General features: G+C 29.5%; 3 protein-coding genes and 1 long non-coding RNA gene across 6 annotated transcripts; 2 read left to right on the top strand and 2 right to left on the bottom strand.

Moving 5' to 3' along the window:
- Positions 1-1,901: 1,901 nt before the first annotated feature.
- Positions 1,902-6,531, bottom strand: LOC116002856. 2 transcript variants are annotated; one of them, XM_031243039.1, is made up of 4 exons: positions 6,044-6,531; positions 5,555-5,656; positions 2,321-2,406; positions 1,902-2,165 (listed from the first exon to the last, which is right to left on the bottom strand). In XM_031243039.1, the coding sequence occupies exons 1-4, from the start codon at positions 6,080-6,082 to the stop codon at positions 2,108-2,110; spliced, it is 285 nt and encodes a 94-aa protein (XP_031098899.1). In that variant the 5' UTR covers positions 6,083-6,531; the 3' UTR covers positions 1,902-2,107. The 2 variants fall into 2 exon arrangements, with proteins under 2 accessions (XP_031098899.1, XP_031098898.1); XM_031243038.1 differs by having other exon boundaries at positions 1,902-2,160.
- LOC116002854 (high mobility group B protein 6-like) lies at positions 2,054-4,372 on the top strand. Of its 2 annotated transcripts, XM_031243037.1 has the most exons (5): positions 2,054-2,176; positions 2,396-2,478; positions 2,563-2,732; positions 2,834-3,010; positions 3,380-3,742. In XM_031243037.1, the coding sequence occupies exons 3-5, from the start codon at positions 2,661-2,663 to the stop codon at positions 3,527-3,529; spliced, it is 399 nt and encodes a 132-aa protein (XP_031098897.1). In that variant the 5' UTR covers positions 2,054-2,176; positions 2,396-2,478; positions 2,563-2,660; the 3' UTR covers positions 3,530-3,742. The 2 variants fall into 2 exon arrangements, 1 of the variants encoding a protein (XP_031098897.1); XR_004094556.1 differs by lacking the exon at positions 2,054-2,176 and adding an exon at positions 3,971-4,372 and having other exon boundaries at positions 2,340-2,732; positions 3,380-3,729.
- Positions 6,532-8,254: 1,723 nt separating the features above from the next.
- LOC116001229 (dynein light chain 1, cytoplasmic-like) lies at positions 8,255-8,662 on the bottom strand. Its single transcript, XM_031241118.1, has 2 exons — positions 8,483-8,662; positions 8,255-8,377 (listed from the first exon to the last, which is right to left on the bottom strand). The coding sequence occupies exons 1-2, from the start codon at positions 8,660-8,662 to the stop codon at positions 8,255-8,257; spliced, it is 303 nt and encodes a 100-aa protein (XP_031096978.1).
- Positions 8,663-14,721: 6,059 nt separating this feature from the next.
- Positions 14,722-15,135, top strand: LOC116003090. The gene is made up of 2 exons (XR_004094613.1): positions 14,722-14,916; positions 15,031-15,135. It is a non-coding gene; the product is annotated as an uncharacterized LOC116003090 (long non-coding RNA).
- Positions 15,136-21,226: the final 6,091 nt, after the last annotated feature.

The raw sequence follows: 21,226 nt of genomic DNA, 5'->3' as shown, positions 1-21,226 counted from the left end.
AAATTTAAATTAAAAAAAAAAAAAGATTTCGTCTCCCTAGAGACGAATCTATTTTTTTTTAATAATTATTTTTTAAAATTTATTTTACATATTTGTAAAATTTTTAATATACAAAAATGCTAATATACTTTTTACATATGTTTAAAATTTACTATTGAACATTAAATTAATTAGTAGTAAATTAGTCCACTAAACTTAAATTGTAAGCATTTTTAATTTTACATATAGCATTTTTGTATATTAAAAATTTCACATATGTACAATAAATTTTTTAAAATAATTATTTAAAATTTTACACATATGTCCATGGAGAAGATATCTGTTTTTTTTTTATAAAAAATTAATAATTATTTAAAAAAATAAAATTGTTACCCATAGAAACATACAAAAAATGAAATTTGAATTTTTTTTAAAGGAGTAGTTAATTAAATGTTTTTTTGAGTTAAGGGTGCTAATTGAACTTTTTGAGTAGTAGAAGATGCTATTTGAATATTTTTTGAGTTTAGGGTGCTAATCGAACTTTCTTGAGTAGTAGAGGGTGTTATTTGACCCTTATCCCTTATTATTATTATTATTATTATTACCAGTGATTCCAAATGAGACAAGACAAGATATTGTTGGGGCAAATATTAACTCTTCTTATTTGTGGAGTAGTTGTAAGGTTTTAAAATTAAGTATTTGCTTCATTTGAAGATAAGAAATAGATCAGGGTCACATTAAATAAGCTTAGCAATCACGATCAAGACCTCTTCTTAACCATCTGCTGGAGCCTATGGAAAGCAAGAAATCAGAAGGTTTGGAACAACATACCTGTCAACCACGACAGCATTATTCGAGAAGCCAGTACTTTCATTGAAGCTTGGAGACAAGTCCACTGGCAGTCCATGAACTAGCTAGGGAAGCCATATTCTTGGCTGAATGTAGAGAATCTATGGAGGCAAGATCCTCCCTCTTTCTTTTTGGATGTTATTTGTAATGACTTAAATTAATGAAGTTGACTCTTTGTTTTCAAAAAAAAAAAAGAGCAAAAAAAAAAGAAATAGATCGAGGGCTTCTGACAACATATATAGTAGATCTATACTAGCTAGCCACCTCAGTCAAAGGAGACTGTATAATAGATCTATATAACTATTATGAAATACAGATCACTCTATTGGGTAGTGTAATGGAACGAGAATAGTTATTACTAGATTGGCAGATCATGTAGTTGAAGCTGAGATACTCTTTGGAAAAAATGTGGGTACACGATGTTTCCCTAGATTATCAATAACACCATTTGATCCTCGATTGCCATTTAAGTTTGAAAGGAGACAATTCCACTAATGTTGTCTTATGCGATGACAATAAATAAGGGTTAGGGGCAAAGTCTGTCTGATGTTGGATTATTTTTAAAGAAACCTATTTTTGTACATGGACAATTTTATGTGGTTCTATCTAAAGTTAACAACTCCAATGGTCTTAAAGTTGTTATTCTTGATGATAAAAGGAGATTATGTTTCTTCAATGTCTAATGTTGTATACAAGGAGTCTTTTAATAATTTGTAACTTTAATATATAAATTATAGTTACTATTATTGTAGTGTTAAATGATTATTTTATAACAACTGTAATGGAACGATATGATCTTAGGTGTAAGCAATTATGTGTTTATATATCATCTAATAAATATCATAACCCACCTTTAATATTATTTCTTATTTTAATGGAATATGGTCATAATCTCTATATATATAAAGGGAGCCGGAAATGGCCCAATCATAGCCTGCCACGTTTCAGTTTCAATTAAAAGGCTTTTTTTTTTTTTTGACCGGACTCCCCAGTCAAATTTTCTAATTCCCGCCTCCTATATTTGTAATTGTAGGCTGAATTTTAGGCTGAAATATAGGGATAGGTTGCGTGTGAGCATAGTCAAGCATGGTATGGGTTTGGTTTAAAAGTACAGATTTTGCGTATTTTTTTAGTTTTACACAGCTGCTTCAACACGCTTATAAATACCTACATCATTCCTCTACTATGCTAATAGATTACAAGATTCAGAGCTTTGGGTCTTCTCTGAAAACAGAAAACTAAGAATTGAATTTACAACTTGCTATTCTCTTAGCTTCCTTCAAGTTCCAGCATGTCTGGCCAGTTTTTTCAGCCACTCTTGCAAGGAGTTTCCTGTTCTAAAAAACAGGTACGTTACCATCTTTTGCTGTTTTAATTAATTTATTCCTCTCTTTTTCTTCTAAACCATTTTATACAAACTTCACAATGCAAGTATATTCATAGTAAGTGTAGAATCAGATCATACATAAAAGTTTATTTATTTTTTACTTACCTGTTCATACAGATGCAATATTTAGCTTCAACAATTCTTGCATCTACTGAGGTGCTTGATAACATTTCTGTGCAGGATGACAGTTTCTGTAGGTGACAAAGATCACAGGTAACGAATGGAAGAACATGACTGATGACCAAAAAGCACCCTATGAAGCAGTGAGTTAGCTTCAAACCTTAAATCCCCCATTTTTAGTATTGCTCTAAAATACCGTGAAACATGAGCCTCTTTGCATGATACAGATTGCAGCAAAGAACAAGTAACAGTATGTTCAAGAAATGGAGGTTTACAGAAAGATGAGGAGGAGGAAGCTGCCAGCCACAAGAAAGAAGAGGAGGAGATGATCAAGCTCAAGAAGCAGGAAGCTATGCAATTGCTAAAGAAGATAGAGAAGACAGAAAATATCATTAAGGTAGTTCTTCTGATGTTTCTCTGCTGCTGCCCACGCAAGGCAATGACAGTTTGCTGCTTTGCCTTTGAGCTGTAAAATGATTGTAACTTTTTGCAATGCAGAAAAAAGAGAATCAAAGAAAGAAACAGAAGGAAGAGAAGAATGTAGATCCCAACAGGCCAAAGAAGCAGGCTTCCTCATTCCTTCTGTTCAGCAAAGAGGAAAGGAAGAAGATAGTGGAAGAGAAGCCTGGAACTAACAATACAACAGTTAATGCTCTCATTTCTCTCAAATGGAAGGTATAAAATGATTTGAACTCTCTGAAAGATGCACGGGAAGATATATTATAATTAACCCTGTCTCATTGCATGTATTAAATGATATAATTTAAGTAACATACAATTCATAATTTACATTTCCACTATAAATGTCCCAAAAATTAGCAAAAATACTACCAAAAATAAATTCAAATGAAAGGTTGTTGATATTAAAAAAAAAAAAAAAAACAATCAATAATTATAGTTCAAAGTATATATATCATATTTTATGTTTAGAATAATTTTATTCAGATCTCTTGAATATTTAAAAATTAGCGCATCTATATATATTTTTTTAGACATTAGTAACAACATGTCTCTAATAACGGTGGATCATATCATATTGTGCAGTCCGTATTTGTAGCTCTTTTGATGCTACTCAGTTGTGTCCGTATTTGTAGCTCTTTTGATGCTACTCAGTTGTTTTTCAATCACTCTTGCAAGGAGTTCTGTGAACTGACAAGCAGGTTAGTTTTCCTATTTTTGCAGCTTAAATGCTAATATTTCAATCACTGGATTGTTCTTCCCTTCTCCAGCTAAATGACTTACTCCTCTCTTTTTTGCTTAGCTATCACAGTAATTGTACACCGTTAATGTGTATTGATTTTGTTTCAAGGTTGTCTGGTGGTAACCTGGCTTCTAATATTCCTCCTAATGATGTCTTGGTTACTTCTATTGAAGATATCTACTTAAAAAAGCAGGTACTAATTATGTCTACACTTAATGTTTATGTTTACTAGGTGTATACTTTCACATACTGTTTTGATATACTTATAATTGTGTCATGTTATCTAAAAGCAATCAAATGTGATATCTAAAAGCAATCAAATATCTAATATTACCAACAAGAACATGTAGCATCTATTTAAAAGCAATAAATATATTCTGAATTTTATTTTTACCTATCAATCTGTACTAATTTTTTTTAATTCCAATTAACAGCTAGGAGAGTATCGGGTAGCAGGTTGCATTGTTGATGTGGAAAGTGTGGCTGATTGATATTACATCTCTTGCAAGTCTAATTCTTGCAAGAGAAAGGTGACCGAGTGTGGTGGAATGCTGTTTTGTATGTATATAGATCACTATATATGTATTTGTGTTTGAAAAAAAACATATAAAATTTAATCATTTTGTTGATCAATATTTTCTTCAAATGTATTTGTAATGCAAAACAGTGACATTATGCATAGTTAAAATATTAACATGCACAATTTTGTAGGTTAAGAACCACAATTATAGTACTTTTGCATTAGAATATTTTCTTAGAGTTCTTTTGTAGGCTGAGATGTACAGTTTAGTGTAGCAGAATAATTTGATAATGTTAAAAAATGGTATTTTCTGAAAGAATTTTCAATTTTACATATGTTTTGGCTGTTTTACATATTTTCTAGAAATATTTTCAATTTGATCATAGGAAAAATATAAATACAAACACACAAACAACTATTTTAGGGGCAAACAAGTTACACAAACTTATATATTGGAGTGGCAAACAAATTTATCAATTCTAAGCAATAGACCTAGGTGTACTATCAAGCATTAATTGCTGATGGTAAGCTTTGACTGTTTTGCATTAATTTTTGATAGTGACTTTTCTACAAGTATTTAACTTGGTATCTATATATAGATAACATTGTCATCATTTGCATGTATTTACAAATATAATCCTTCTATAAGCAAGTTCCTTATTAAACAAAGAATCTAACAAAAATGCACTTAAATCACATAATTTTTATATCGAAGGAGTAACAAGTCACCAAGAAAAAAATACACACGGTGGTACATAAAAGTAATCATCAGAAATCACCATTTCAATCTCATTTACATCTTTTAATTATTAGTATAAGCTGATATATTTGTATTGTTGGGTGATGTAAAAAAAAAAAAAACACATAAAATTTGACTGAAGTATAATACAACTGTCACAATACCCAATACAGAAAAATAGGAATAGATTGGCCATAGACCTATCACTACTATCAAGCATTAATTGTTGATGTTAAGTGTTGACCACTATACATTAATTTTGATAGTGACTTCTACCCATATATGCAAGCTGGTGTCTATATATAGAAAACATTTAAGTAAAGAAATGTACATTCTCTATTAAATGCAATACTGTTTTCTCCAACTACACATCACACAATATCAACAAAAATGAAAATCAACAACAGTTCAAGTACTATATGTAGAAAAAGAAACTTGCAGCATGGAAACAAAGGTACTGTGAAAGCATACCTGTTTTATTTATTTATTTATTGAAATAATCTGCCACTCTACCTTTTCATTAATGTCCAACCTTTTCACTAATTACTTCTCATTTAGGTCTCTTATCTGCCAAGTAACTGCCAAAAATCTATATATTTGCAATTTATATAGATATGTTGATATATAGATACAGGTAGATATCTATGCATACATATATAGACACATTGATTTACTGAGATAAAGAAGGAAGTATTAAAAAATAGTCAAAGTATATGTGTATGTAAATTAAATATTTTAACATATATTTTAGTAGGTTACCATTACTAAAAGAAGTTGTATGTATATTTTCATTGTTCCTGATCTACCCATAGATTGAAATTCTAGCACTGTCCAGAATTGAATAATCAATTTGGAGAATATCTGTACACCATGTAAAAAAAAGGATTAGATTGACATTTTAAGGTCAGGAAAAGTAATTTGTTAAATTCAATACCCTTTTTTATGCAATTTTAATTTCCAGNGTTATGTTATTTATGTTTAAATACGCAGAAATCAGGCACTCAAATTTAATAATATTACAATTTAAACTTATAGATGACAATTTAATAGAACAAATTAAAAAAATACACAATTTTTGGACATACAGCAGATTTTTATCTATTTCCATTTTTTAAAAATTTTTCCTGTTTATATTTAATTGCTATCATATAGTACAGTATTTTTCCAGGTACAAATACAGATATGAGGAAATAATCAACTGAAAATGGAGAAATATTTAAAAAAAAAAAAAAACAGATTACGGTTTACCTGTGGGCTATTGTACTTCGTATAACTTGTGCTCGCCATTCTTCTTTCTTCTCCGATGATTTTCGTATCTGTGATTTGTGGTATTTGATTTCGTAGATTTGTTGGTTAGGGTTTGTTGATTTGTAATCGTTGATGGTTATTCTAACGATTACTTATAAGGATTTGAATAATCGGACATGTAAGGTATTTTTGAGGATTGTGGGAGCATAGATTTGCAGAAACAGTTAGGTATCAAGTATTTAGGGTTAGAATCGAAGTGAAAATGTACGAACTGATGGTAGGGTTTTTGGATTGTAGATTTGATTTGGTGTATATTGTGTGCGATTGGGTTGTTCGGCCATAGAGAAGCCATTGTTGAATCTTTTGGATAGCGTAGAAGATGGTGAAGGAAGAGTGGTGGCGTGAGATACTGAGATCTATTTTTTGGGGGTGGGGTTTCCAGAATTGTGAAATTGGGGAGAGGACAGAGTTGCGACATCGTAGGTGGTGTTTCTCACCACATTTTCCAGTTTGATTTTTTTTTAATATTTAGATAATTAACTATTGGGCTGTTATTTTGGGCTTTTGATAAATTATTTTCATATAATTTTCCAGTTTTGAAATTATATGTATCACTGAAATCACATTTGGGCTTTTGATGAATTATTTTATATAATATATAAATATATGTGTACATAATCAAGAAATATATATTCTCAAAAAAAATAATCAAGAAATATATGAATATATATACGAATGTACACAAATATATGCTTATATATTTATAGATTTATGAGCTTATATGTCTATGTGTGTATTTTTGTATGTTTAAATGACTTTAAGATGTAAATATTATTCCAATTTTTCTTATTGTTATATACATAGATTATATACTTGATATTTGTTTTCGTAGTTGTGCGAAAAATTTGAATGTTATGGTGTATTTTTGTTGTTGATGTTGTATTAACATATTCCATATGATCTATTATGCAGATAACACTTTCCATAGTAATATTCAACGCGACAATCGAGCCTTATTGACTAAGATGTCATGTTCGAATGGTGGTGTTAATAGAAATGACCTTGAACCTATTAGTGTTATACGCGGTGGTTAGTATTATATTATGAATAATATTTCTTTGTTTTTCTTTGTTTTAAAAATCCTATTCTTAAAAGCATTATGATGTCACATTTTCATTATATATAAATGCAAATAAATATTTGGTTGACCAAATTTATTTTTCTTCCGTTATGATATCATAGTTAACTATTAAGAAATAAGTTCAACAATGTAGTTTTTGCTAATTAATTCCTAATCAATTGAATATTACATACTTTGAATTAATAGTTTTAAATTGTATATATTTATACCATTGGTTGTATATTTAATTATTGAGTCAATTCCTTTTTTGGTCCTAGACTTATAGTGGCAAAGACAATTTTAGTCCTCCATAAAAAAATCAGACACTTAATGTACACAGTTATTGTGACGGGGACAATTTTAGTCCTCCGTCTATATTCTCTGTTAGATGGCTGTTTGAGAAGGGGCAATTGTGTCATCTCATGATAGTATAAACACAAGCTGGCTACATCAGACTGACAATATACAATAGATGTCTGCTTCCCGCAAAATTCACATATGTAATCCATCCCCGCAAAATTCACATATGTCAATAATTCAAAACCGAAGTCCATAACAAATTCTAAAATTCTCAGACCATCAGCTGAAACCTAAGCTTTTAACCTAATAAAAGTAGCTTTCAATCAAACACAAATAACAGTTCAAATGATTCCTTGCTGCCTCTGTTACAAGACAAAAGAATCTTCATACTAAAAAGCAATTGAAATGAGAAATTTTCAGCTCCAATCAACAGAACAAGATATAGTGCTTTATAAATTGGAGAAATAATTGAAAGAAAAGCAGGATAAATCCAAAGAAAGATTCAGCAACTCCATCATAGCAGAAATTCTTTTCCTTTTCTCAATAATTAATTTTATTTTTTTTATAAAAATCACCCAAAAAATTATATTCTAACAAAGCAACCCAAATTGGTGGATGTTAAAGAGTGGATACACTCATACACCTTTTGCAGCGGCCGCATGGGAAACAGTCCAAATTCACGGTTTCCTTAAAGCAGTAGGTGCATATTTGTGCGGAATTGACAAATTTGATACACTTCTTACAGAGGAGGACGATTCACCAATAGCTGTCTAGGGTTTGGAGTCGATCCTTCAGGTTTGTGTGCTTGACCCGAGTCCGGCGGCCATGGCAGTCGGGTAAATTGGGCCATGCTTCTTATCGAACTCCTTTATATGCTCAGCTACATCCTTCTCCAAGCTGTTCTTCTCAAATGCCTGCACGTTCACTCACATACATATTACGCCAATAACAACAATATATAACTGATGAGTTTAATAATAATAAAGAAATTGATGGAGAGAAAAGAGGAAATTACTTACCGCAATAGCGATGTCGACGGCTTCTTTCTGCATATCGTCCTTCATATCGGCACTTTTGATGATGACCTTCTTGGACACGGTAATAGAAGACGCCGGCGGGGATGCATATTTCCGATCGTCGGCGGCGAACGTCTTGGCCACGAGAGCTCCGCCATCATTTCTCTGGGAATCTTCGCTCATATTTGTTTTTGTGGGAGATTGGGATTTGTGAGAACAAAGAGAGGGCAGAGTTGGGGGAGGAAGAGTGTGGGTAAGGCGGCGAGAACGGGTGGGGTTGATGGAGGAAGAGTATGAAACGGAGGGGAGGGGAGGATACAGACGGAGGTTATTGTGAAATGACACAATTGTCCCCTCTCAAACGGTCATCTAACGGAGAATATAGACGGAGGACTAAAATTGTCCTCATCACAATAACTGTGTCCATTAAGTGTCTGATTTGTTTATGGAGGACTAAAATTGTCTTTGCCACTATAAGTGACCAAAAAAGGAATTGACTCTTAATTATTCATACCGTGCAACGCACGGGTGGAGTACTAGTGTTATTATTATAGTAAGTGAACAAAAAAATATTTATAAATAAAGCTCATACTTCCTTATGTAAATTAAATTTAACAACATTAATACTTTGTAATAATATAACATTTAATTTATACTTTAAATTTTCAGTCCGTGCATCGCACGGCTGGCATACTAGTTTAAATGGAAAAAGGATAATTACAGTTAAATCTGAAAAAAGGTAATACATAAGTAAACCTACAAGTAGTTTGAAATTTGGTGTTTGCTGGAAATTAAGAATATTTGTTCAAACACACATAACCAAAGAGTTGTGTATAACTTGATTCTGAGACCAATCTAAGAGAACATAAAAGCAATAGTCTTCCAATGATAGGAAACCTTTAAAGGTTAATCTCTAAAGATAGCGCATAGTACAGTTGCTCAAGTGCAAAATTTAAGTAATTGAATATACAGATTACCAATTCAAATTACTAAGGGGAAGAACAATCACTGCTCGCTCGCTCATATATCTCATCTTATAATTATTGCTTTCAGTTTCGAGATTATTCAATTACATTCAGATGAGCATTGTCTCATCTAATTTTTAGAGGATCATTGTTTCTAATATCATCTCAATTAGTTTAGATTAACAGTCCTTTTAAAGCAGTTAGAGACTATTAGGAATCAACTACCCAATTAACTTATCATGTCCAAATACTTAGCTGGGTACTCATACAGGGTCTAGAGGTAATAACATTGTTAAACAAATACGACAGTCATAGCAAGATCCATAGCAAAATCAGAGTAATATATATGACAGCAGTTTAGGTCTAAGTGAATGTGACTGGCTTTTCATAGCAAATATGCAACAACCATAGCAAAATCCTGGATAGTACATGAATTCGTAGCAAAAACAAATAAGAAGCAGTAGAACTTTTAGATTACAAATTATAGAACAGCTAACAATGTTATGAGTTAAAAAAATTTAGGAAAATACTTATCGAGGTTGGGATTCAAAATAGATGAAGGAAATATTATAAATAGCCTAAGAAAATATAGATTTTTGCACACAAAAAAATTGATCAATATTTTTGAGGAATTCAAATTCAAATACGAACTTAACTATACAATTTAAACCCTTAATTACTACAAAATAACATAGATAAATCACAAAATGAACAATAGAACAACATGCAAGAAGAATCTGACATCAGATAAATACAAAGGAAGCTAAAGGTGAGGATAGGCAAAAAATTGAATACATGAAAAAAATTGAGAAAATTGAAATCAAAGATGCATATTTACACAGTGGTGAGGGGAGGCCGTGGCTAGACCGGCGGGACGCGGCGACGATGGAGCTCGGACTACGTGACGGCGGCTTGAAGCTTTAGCGTGAGGGCGGTGTGGCGAGGGACGGCAGTGAGGTAAAGGATTGAGACGCAGATGGACAGATAGACTGCAGATCGGCTGAGGGAGTGAGGGAGTGAGGGCGTGAGGGAGTGAGGGAGTGAGGGAATGAGGGCGTGAGGGAGTGAGGAGGAAAAAAAGAAGGAAAAAAAAAACAGAGGGCGTTAGAGTGTGAGACTGAGAAAAATAAAGGGGAGATTAGGGTTTGCACTCCAGATGTCATAATTTATATATATATATATATATATATATATATATATATATATATATATTAGTGTATATGTATACTCCTAAATTGTTATATTATTTGGAGAAGATTTAACTTTTAATGTTCCATTATTTGTATGATTAGTAATTTTATAAGATTGTAATATCTTCATGATGATAACAACATTTTATATGATATACATTTATAAAAAGTAAACTATATATGTGTTTGTGTGTGTATATATATTCAAATAACTATAAGCCGATATTATCATATAACTGGCAAAATTAAATTTTCAATACCATTAATGGTAGAACATGTTAAAAATTTTTAGTTTGAAATTATTTTTCATTTTTAGACTCGGTAGTGTTACAAATTGTAAATCCGAAAGGTTCACATTTAGAATAAAATTTATTAACAGGGAAATAAACCTAATTCAAACATAAATACCAATTTTGCATATTTTAAATTTAAATATATATTCCATAATCAATTTAATAATTTCAAAAAAACATTTAAAGTATTTCCATTTCTTAAAAAAAAATTTCCCTTATTTTAATTTTTTATGCATTTCTTTCCAGTTTCATAATATTGTTTTTAAATGTGTGTTCATAAATATTTAAAAATTTTCTTAAATACATGCATATACTTATACACTATATTAATCATACAAAATTAAAATTCTAATTTTATTCATTTCTAAATGTAATTATTTTAATTTGTAAAGAATTAGAAAAGATATGTACTTCAACCACTAATGTGATTTACAAAGAAGTTTTAAATAATTTATAATATTCATTTCCTTTTATTCAACTATTAAAAACATTGCATTTCAAAAAATTGTAGTTATTGGAATTTGTAAGTGTAACACCCCGATTTTCAACACTTACACCTTATTACAAATCCATAATAAACGCTGCGGAAGCTTACATCTTACAGCAGTAAACTGGGTGCTACCGCCACACTTAGAGTGAATTCTATCACCTCTTTGACAAACTTCACTCTAAGTGCACAGGCTTAAACTTACAACATCAAGAATACAACATCAACATCAAACTTACTACATGTGGAAACCCTTCTTCCCGTCTATTCTAAGATAGAGTAGACCTCAACCTGCACTTCCATTCTATTTAGCTCATCGGCTACAGGGCTCCACATTAAACTGCAACTGATAAGAAACACATTGAAGTGCAGTTAGCGCGACGGCTAAGTAAGGAAATCCAATGTCACTTAAAAGTAGACAAAGGTTTGAAAATATAACCATTTGGAAAATAGTATAGCGTTTAGTGAATCAAAGTCCACTTGTCTCGCAAGACAAAATCATTGCTTTCTCAAAGACGTTACAGAGTAACTCTTTTCTTTCAGCTTTAAAACTTCCTTAGTTTTCTAGTAGTAAGTGTGAGGCCTTTAGAGTAAACAACTTCAATAGCCCCGGGCCATGGCAATTAAGCCCTCCCGTAGGTCTATCATCTCAACAACAACGACGAATACGCTTCGCCCTGACAATATAACATAACGACCACTGGGCAAGGGCACTTACAGCCACCCGTGGGTCAATCAAGGTCCTCCTCAACTCACTTTAGAAACTAAGGGTTTGAAAACATGATCCTTCCTTCAGTTTTTCTTAAATCATTTCTTTTGGACATAATTCACAAATAAGTCCAATACTTGAACCGGCTACCTCATTAGCCCCTGAAAGATTTTCAAACATCATTTTCCGACAACAATCAAGTGAGGTACACCCTCACTAAAAATGGTATTTCCTAAAAAATAAGGTTTTGACAACCTTTATATCAAAATAGCATACGTTTTTCAACGTAAGTTTTCATAAACATTTTTGGATACACTTCATATGTCCATCTCCATACTTCAAATCAACCAACATCCTTAACTATCGTCCTCAACACTTCCACCATGATCAACACCATTAGATCATAACTTGAGGATATCGTACATCCATATATATATAAATTCTAATAGGTAAGGTCATTGCCTAACCATAATCTAAAATCGTCCAACAACTACTTTCTCAAGATTCACCATATACAACTTTTATCTCAATACTTCTATATAACAATAAGAAAATTCAGCTTGGCGCAGTCCGAAAGATTGAGCCGGTAAAGATAGTTCCCGAACTCTTTTTCACTTGAAATGTTTTTGGTAGAACCCCAACTTACAGTACTTGATGTCCATAAAAAGTTTTGGTCATTTTGATCCGCGAATAAACACAGAACTACATATCTGAAGAAAATGGTATCAAAATACCTTACCAATTTTTCCCAATAAATCTCGGAAGTTACTGCCAGAGACTACCTTCCTCAATCAACAACATAATAATCTCATCCTTAACCAACAACACTTTACCAACACAATAATTCGTACATATATCTTGTATTAACTACCACTTCTCATCAACACAACAATTTATACATATATATTCAACTAAACAATCAATTATCCAATTTCAAGTGACTAAACCAACTTAAGGGATTCCTTACCTTTCGTAGGAAGCAAATCTTGGATCTTTCCCCAAACTTCACCTCAAACCCTAGGATCAAAATCCACACCATAACAAGAGATTTCAAGAAATTACTCTCAAATTCATGCTCTAGGAAGGAAAATAGAACTATTTACCGAATAAAAACGAAGATTTACCGAATAATCTTGAGAGTTGTGAAGGAAATTGGCTATGGAAGTTGAAACTTAAGGGAGAAGATGAAGATGGAGACCCTCTCTCTCTCTCTCACGAATGGGAATGAAGAATTGAAGAAATGATTTCTTCATACTTATCACAACATATATATATATATCCCTTAAGAGATAAGATTAAGGGAAAATAATAAAATAATAAAATATCTTCCAACTTATCAGTTGGAGTTCAAACAGATAAAGTTTCGGTGGAAAATAATCCAGATAGAAGAATTTCCGAAACTAAAAATTTATTCCAGACTAACCCTCAAAATTGGGCTAGGTTCGGTACACCGCGAAATTCTGCGATGCTACGATCACAATAAATTTTGGGTTTAAAATTTCGAGGTATCACAGTAAGCATGCTTTGTTTGTTGAGTAATGTGAACATTCATCAAAACTACGTAGTTTTGACTGGGCGGGAAAACGAAATTTTTTTTATTTTCCAGAATCTTGTGGCTTTTATATATATACTAGTATTGTCCCGTGCGATGCACGGTATAAAATTTAAGTAATTTTATTGTTGATAATATTTAAAAAATATGAAATGATTATTATGTGGTATTAAAATGATCTACAAAATAATATTTTTAATCTATAATTTTAGTTTATAATTATTTGGATATTACTTATAAATATATACAGAAAATTAAAAATTTATTCTACTTTTATTGATAATGCAAATTATAATTATTAGTATGAAATTTATGTGGCACACGCACTAAAAATTTAAAATATTAAATTATACAATGTTATTAAAAATAATTAATGTTATTAAATTTTATACATAAAAATGTGATATGAGCTTTTTTCATATATTTAATAATTATGTTGATTTGATATGAATAATTATTAATATAGATATTAAAGGTATATTATTCGTATATTCTTGAGTGTGTATATATGTTTAAAACAATAACTATAATAATAAATGCAATTAAAATTAAAATAATATTTATAATAATAAATTTCTTGAAACAAATTCCAGCTTATTTACATTTTAAATGCAAGAAGTCCAAAATATATATACTAATCTATTAATCAGAATTGTCCCAAAAAAATTTGTAACCCAATTGTATACAATATTTCAAGCCAACCCATAACCAGTTGTTATGCCATGGACCCGAATCTACCTTGCAAGATACACTAATCTAATACAATTTTTTTTTTTTTTTTGCATTTTTCTTACTGCATAAAGAATTAAATATAAAATTAAAACCATATACAAAAGTTACAAAATGATAAATGATAACCTATAAAATTAGAGAAACAAATTATCAGGCCTTATGTTTAATAAAAGCCTATTACAATAATATATGGAGTATTTAAATACAGCCAAACAAAAAATATGGCCCAAACCTGTCCGGCCCAAATAACCCAAACCCAATACGCAGCCTATAAATAATAAATATACCATTTGAAACCCTAATCCCCACTTTTCCTTTCTTTCTCATCGGAGACCTGCCCTCATCTATGTCTACCTTCATGGCTTCACCCCTTCATCTATTATCAACCACAAAACTGAAAAAAAAAAAATCAAAAAAAATCATAAACCACTATTCTTCTGGTTTTATAGCTTTGACACACCTCCCTCCTTCATTATTTGTCTGAAAACAAATCAGATCTAAACAAATAGGTAAAGTCGCAATTTTTTCTGTTCAATTTCTTATTAAGGTTTTTAATTTATAGGCTATTTATTTAATGTTTTGCTAATTTTTTGTTTTATTTTTCGACCATGCAATTCGCACAGGTCCAAAAAATTGAGAGAAGACTTTCGATCTAAACTCGTGAGCATGTTGTATTATTTTTTTCGATTATTAATTTTTTTAATATAATTTCTTTTGGTTCATTTTTTTCTAAAGTTTTTCACTTTATAGTCAATTTATTCTATTTTATACTAATTTTTTTTGTTAAAAGTTTTAATGTATAGGCTATTTATTTAATGTTTTAAGTATTTTTTGTTTTCTTTATTAGAGCATGCAAGGTCAAGAGATTACTTTCGATCTAAAGTAATGGATATGTTCTATTTTTCTTTAGATTATTAATTTTTTGAATATTATTTCTTTTTGTTCAGTTTTTTTTAGAAGTTTTTCACTTTATAGGAATTATATTTTAATTTATTCTATTTTATACTAATTATTTGTTTTTTTTTATTTAACATGCAAATCTCATAGTTTTGATCAGAAAATATTTTTGTTTTTTTGTTCGATTATTAATTTTTTCAGAGAAATTATTTTTTATTAAATTTTCAATACATTTTATAACTTTATGTAGATTTTTTTTTTCTGATTTTTGTACATATATTGGTAAACACATGCGGATGAAATGAAACCATTAGAACAATAATCACCTGCAACAACAAATAAATGCATCCATTATAACTAAATCCTAACTTTATAGTTCCAACAAATAAACCCTCATCACTGCAAATCTTTTGACTATCCAAAAATGGAATTTGGGAATTTGGAAGCTAGTGCTATGGGTAAGGAAATATGGCCAATTTTAATTTTAGAAAGTGGGTTTCAGTTTTATACTGAATTGGGTCATCTTCATCAAGCACTGCTTCACTGTCTCCCTTCATATCTACATCTTCATGGGTATTTCTTCTAAACCCACTTACTATAATATTTGTATATTCTACCAATTTCTCAATTTTCAATTATGGAAATATGATACAACTTAATTAAATCACCAATTTTTTTTTGTCCCATAGTATACACTGTTTTTTGGTTTAAATTGTCTTGAATATTACTTACCAAATTGTTAGGACATGTAGTTGATGAATAATCATCAATAGATCCCAAATCCAATTTCTTCTCAACCCCAAACTTTAGCTCACAGACCAAGTATATTCATTTTTTTAATCTTTATTTTTTGTCTCTACTCTCCTTTTCCGTCTCTCTAATTTCTTTTCCAAATCCAACTTTCTCTAATTTAATTCCTTCACTCCTTTTTTCCCACTTCCCAATAATCTCAAATGAGCATAATGACCTACGACTACTATTTACATATAAAAGCTTATGTGTGTATTCTAAATTATATATTGAAATATGAGCTATTATAATCACACTTTGCTATGGATGATTTCAGGTTTCAATGGTGAAAAGGATACCCAAGGGGATATATGCTTTTTAAACCTTTAAAAAAGGGTGTCTAAGAGTTTTTTGGGATGTGTATAAATATTAAGCTTATCATCCCTCAATCAACACATTTCCGAAATCAAATGAAAAATACAAATAAATATTTATACAAATTTAACTGTCTAAATATGGAATAGAGCATTAAAATAAAAAAAAATGAAAATAATGTTTAATTTACCTTTTTGTTTCTTGACTTTCCTTTGCTTCCTTCAAGCCTTCAATGTAAAAGTGGAGTTTCTTTCCCGGACATAGTATTTATAGGCATTTTCCCCCCAAAATGGGTTTCAAAAAATCAACATGACTGAAAGTGAATAACACATTGGGAATTGATACTTATTAATTAGCATTGAAAAATGAGGATGGCTTTAGAATTAAAAATTAATATAATTTAATATAATAGCATTCGAAAATTTCGTCGCAATAAATTTTTTGCTGGACCCATCCAATCGGTCATAATGCAGAAGATGGGAGGAGCCAAATAGTCCCGCCCAAAACGCAGCGTTTTGCGTGGGCGGGAACTTATTCCCAATTTTTATTACAAAAGATGTTTGGCTTTATTATATTAGAGAATATTAGAGATATATAATATATAATATATAATATAATATATAATATAATATATATATAATAAAATAATAATAATAATAATATATAGATAGATATATAGATATAGATATGAGAATGCTTATAATTCTGTGTCATTTTCTTCATTAATTTGTGTATATTTCTGGTAATTTCCTTCCCCGATTATCGAATTGCCCGATGATGGAAATCTATATCAATTGAGCGGCCTGGTGTCTTTGTGTTCATCATTTGTCCTTCGGCATCACTGTAAGCGGTTGCCAGTACCATCACTCCTTTTCTCCTCCCTCTCCTTTCATCGTCAATATTCATCTATCCACGCACTTTTGCACACACTTCACCCTGGCTGCTCTTTACAGTGTTGAAAAAGGCTTTTGATGAACGGCACCAGTATTTCAGCCGTCTGTGATTTGTAAAAGCTATGAGATCTGAGGGCATTTTTTTTAATCTTTGGTTTCTTTCTAGTATTTGGGTTGATTGTTTTTAAATTTTTTGTTCCCACTGTTAAGTTTTTATTTGAGGAATTATTTTTGAATGTTTTGATTTTTTTTTTGTGTGTTTGGAATTGATCCTTGTGTGGTATGCATATAATGTATTGACATATGATTTCAATTATGTTTTGATTTTTGAAAGGTGATTTTCATATCTAAATGGTTTTAATTATGCTTTGATATGTTATTTTAATTTTAATTCACAGTTAGTTTTCCTTTGTTGAAGAGGAAAAAGAACTTAAAATTAAAAAAAAATATTATGTTAAAAGATCTTTTTCATTTGTGCGTTGGTCTAGGTTATGATAGAATTCCAACTTACCATTATCTGCACCGTTTGATTTATGCTTTGGTGACATTTTATACAATGGATTAGATCCATCCTAGGTATATTTTTTTTAAACTTAGTTCATCATAGCTTTGTCGGATTAAGAGAAGTGCAACCAAAGGAATTGAAAAACTGGATTTAAACATTATATTGGGAGGCATACCTTTCTTTTTCTTTCGACTTCAGACTATATCAACAATTTTGAAGCTCTAACCTTTTTGGTCTCCCTCCAGGTGGAACTACCCTGGATACATGGTTCGCCAAAATTAAAATAATTGAGGAATGGAATTAAAATTTGAAATTATCAAGAATATTTATTCTTTGGTTGGGTTTAGAATTGTATAGAATAATGAGAATAGTCATTGATATGCCCTACACAATAAGTAGTAGTAATAATAGTACGGAGCAACAATAATAATAAGTAATAGTGATTTATATATTATAATATTATAATTTATAAGTTATAATATTATAGTTATATATTTAATTATAATAATATAATAAAAATTATTATAAATATTAGGTCAAGGGTAATTTAAGGAAAATTTTGTTTTTAATTCCAATGGAAGAAAGGATACTAATGTTGAATTAAGAATTCTTTTTGAAAAAACATTTGGAAAAAAATTAATTTTTCAAAAAAATTTTAAGAAAATTTGTTTCTTAGAGAAAAATTTCAGTGAACCAATAGAGTAGTGGAGTTTTGCTCTCCAAAATATAAGATTATAGTTGATTATCCTGCACATTTGGTGGATTTCTTGATAGAAGTTGCCAAGTAAGTATATAAACCAAACTAGTTTTTTCTACGCTCTTTGCGCGAAAACTTGTGCCTAATATTTAAACCCAATTAGTAAATCATTTTGAAATAAATATAATGCGTTTTTTTTTAGTTGTCAAAATTTCATAGATATTTGAGTAAAATTTTTGTTGTGTATGTATTTGAAATTAACACAAGAAATTCGAATTCATTGTGATGAATATATTCCACTGTAATTTTAAGGGTACTCATCGTTGTATTGCAACTTTTTTGTCGTTGAAAATGAATAAAATTTGTTTAAATGTAGTCTTCTTCTAATTAGAGATATATCCCTTATAAATTCATATTCATATATGGATATACATAATACTTGATTTCAAATATCTCAATTCAACAACTTTTACAAATTGATATCTAAAAATCATGTTTCAATTCCACTGCAAATACATTATGTTGTTACTCATTTATAATATTAATATTTTTTTTAAATAATAGTGTGTACATATACATACATACACATACATACATATATATATATATATATTACATATATATATATATATATATATATATATATGTATATATATATATATACATATATATATATATATATATATATATATATATATATATGTATATATATATATACACATACTATTTATTTATAATTGTTGAATTCATATTAATATTATTGAAGTAAGAATTATAGAAATGATAAATTACTAATATAACTATGGTAATATTTAATTAAAATCTAAATGAATTCAAACTTACCATGGAAGAATGTAAGAAAAGATATTGTGTGTGCATGTGCATGGTAATTATAATGTGAAAAGATAATAGAAGTTATAACGGTAGGGACATTTTTGTCCAAAAAATTATGTAGTACAACTTTTATAGCATAAGGTACAACAAAAATTAACGGAAAAAACGAACATAAACCAGGGGTATAACCTGGATTGAAACTTATTATATGCCTAATATTAAAATATTAATTAATATAAATAATCAAAATGTATGATTCAAATTATATATACACAAATAATATATGTATTTTATACACAAATATATGATTTACCATTCATAGAAATTTAATTAAAATATAATCAACCATTAAATTAATTATATAATAATTTTAATAAAATAACAATTAAAGAATAGGAAAAAGATATGATAGATATAGGTGTATGGTAATAATGATGGAGTTAAAAGTAACGGTGTTATAACGGTGTAAGGGTAGTTTTGTATATCAAGAATGTAGTACGGACAATTTTGTTTAATAACATTGAAGTGTACAACATTTAAAGTAAAATGTACACATTTATTAGCATCCAAAAAGAGGGACATAAATCAAGGATATAACCTTGATGAGTCAATGTTGATAAGGTTACAATGAGAATTAACATTATGTTGGTGTAATAATGTGCATTGATAACTTGTACATTTTGATTTATTCATTGTACAATGATAAGACATTTCCAAAGTTACCATTTTTCCCTTTTTACTTTTCTATTAATGTACAAGCTTTAATAACAGAATATTCCATTAACTTTTTGTTATTCAACTTACTCATTGTAAAATATTTTCTAACATTTTAATAATAACAACAACAATAATGGACATTTTATTTTTATATTATTATTATTATTATAACAATTAAATAAATGGCCTTGGCCATTTCGAACCAGGGTGACCGCACAGGGTCCCCAATTTTTTTTAAAAATATTTTATGTATAGTTCAATATTTTTATACTTGATAAATATTTTTTTAGAATCTATATATTGGTATTAATTGTAAGTGAAAAATAAAATTTTAGAAGTAATTGATATCGAAATTTGGGTGAATAAATTTGTATTAAAATATGCACGGAAATGTCACTAATTTTAAATTAAATTTTGAAATGTATTTTATTCTTTGTTGAATTTTATGCATTATATTTAGACAAAAAAAATTATTACTTTTCCACTTTTGTCGTAAAATACAATAACTTGAAGTCTATATGGATTTTGGACTCAATCATCTTAGTTATAGAGATTTTATAAATCTTCTAGACTTCTATCTTATAATAGAGAACATAGCATACTGAATTGTAAAACTATTTTTATCCCCAATTTATTTATACTTAGGAAAATAGTATAAAATGCACTCTATGGGAGAACATTTACATGCTGTTATGTTTTTTTTTTTTTTTTTTTTTTTTTAATAATCATGTGGATGACACTTTGATAGTTTTGTTTGGCACGCAAAATTATTAAAGGGTCATCCACATGGTTATTAAAAAAAGGCATAACAGTAGGTACATGTTTATCTAATAGAGTACATTTTATATGATTTTCCCTAAGTAGAAATAAATTAGGGATTAAAACAGTGTTTAAAAAAAAAGGGATTAAAACAGTTTTTATAATTCAGTATGCTATGTTCTCTACTATATTTGGTTTATATACTTGGCATCTTCTATCAAGAAATCTACCAATTGTGCAAGATAACCAGCTAGAATCTTATCTTTTGGAGAATAAAACTCTATTACTCTACAAATTACGAGTAAACTCTACTACTCTACAAATTACATCTACAATGATATTTATTTTTGTAAGTATAATCTACGGGGAAATGAGGGGAAAAAATATATAACATATAAAGTAAGAAATGTTAC

This window comes from Ipomoea triloba, chromosome 13 (assembly GCF_003576645.1).
Source record: "Ipomoea triloba cultivar NCNSP0323 chromosome 13, ASM357664v1".
NCBI lineage: Eukaryota > Viridiplantae > Streptophyta > Magnoliopsida > Solanales > Convolvulaceae > Ipomoea > Ipomoea triloba.
This window is presented reverse-complemented; position numbering and strand designations above follow the sequence as displayed.

Bases quoted from the DNA above. Each gene is read 5' to 3' on its own strand.
- LOC116002854 (XM_031243037.1), top strand. From the start codon at position 2,661: ATGATCAAGCTCAAGAAGCAGGAAGCTATGCAATTGCTAAAGAAGATA. The intron at 2,733-2,833 runs GTAGTTCTTCTG...TTTGCAATGCAG, and splicing joins AGACAGAAAATATCATTAAG to AAAAAAGAGAATCAAAGAAA. The intron at 3,011-3,379 runs GTATAAAATGAT...CATATTGTGCAG, and splicing joins TCATTTCTCTCAAATGGAAG to TCCGTATTTGTAGCTCTTTT.
- LOC116002856 (XM_031243038.1), bottom strand. From the start codon at position 6,082: ATGGCGAGCACAAGTTATACGAAGTACAATAGCCCACAG. The intron at 5,657-6,043 runs GTAAACCGTAAT...CATGGTGTACAG, and splicing joins CGAAGTACAATAGCCCACAG to ATATTCTCCAAATTGATTAT. The intron at 2,407-5,554 runs GTAACCTACTAA...TGTCACCTACAG, and splicing joins TACAACTTCTTTTAGTAATG to AAACTGTCATCCTGCACAGA.
- LOC116001229 (XM_031241118.1), bottom strand. From the start codon at position 8,662: ATGAGCGAAGATTCCCAGAGAAATGATGGCGGAGCTCTCGTGGCCAAG. The intron at 8,378-8,482 runs GTAAGTAATTTC...GTGAACGTGCAG, and splicing joins CCGTCGACATCGCTATTGCG to GCATTTGAGAAGAACAGCTT.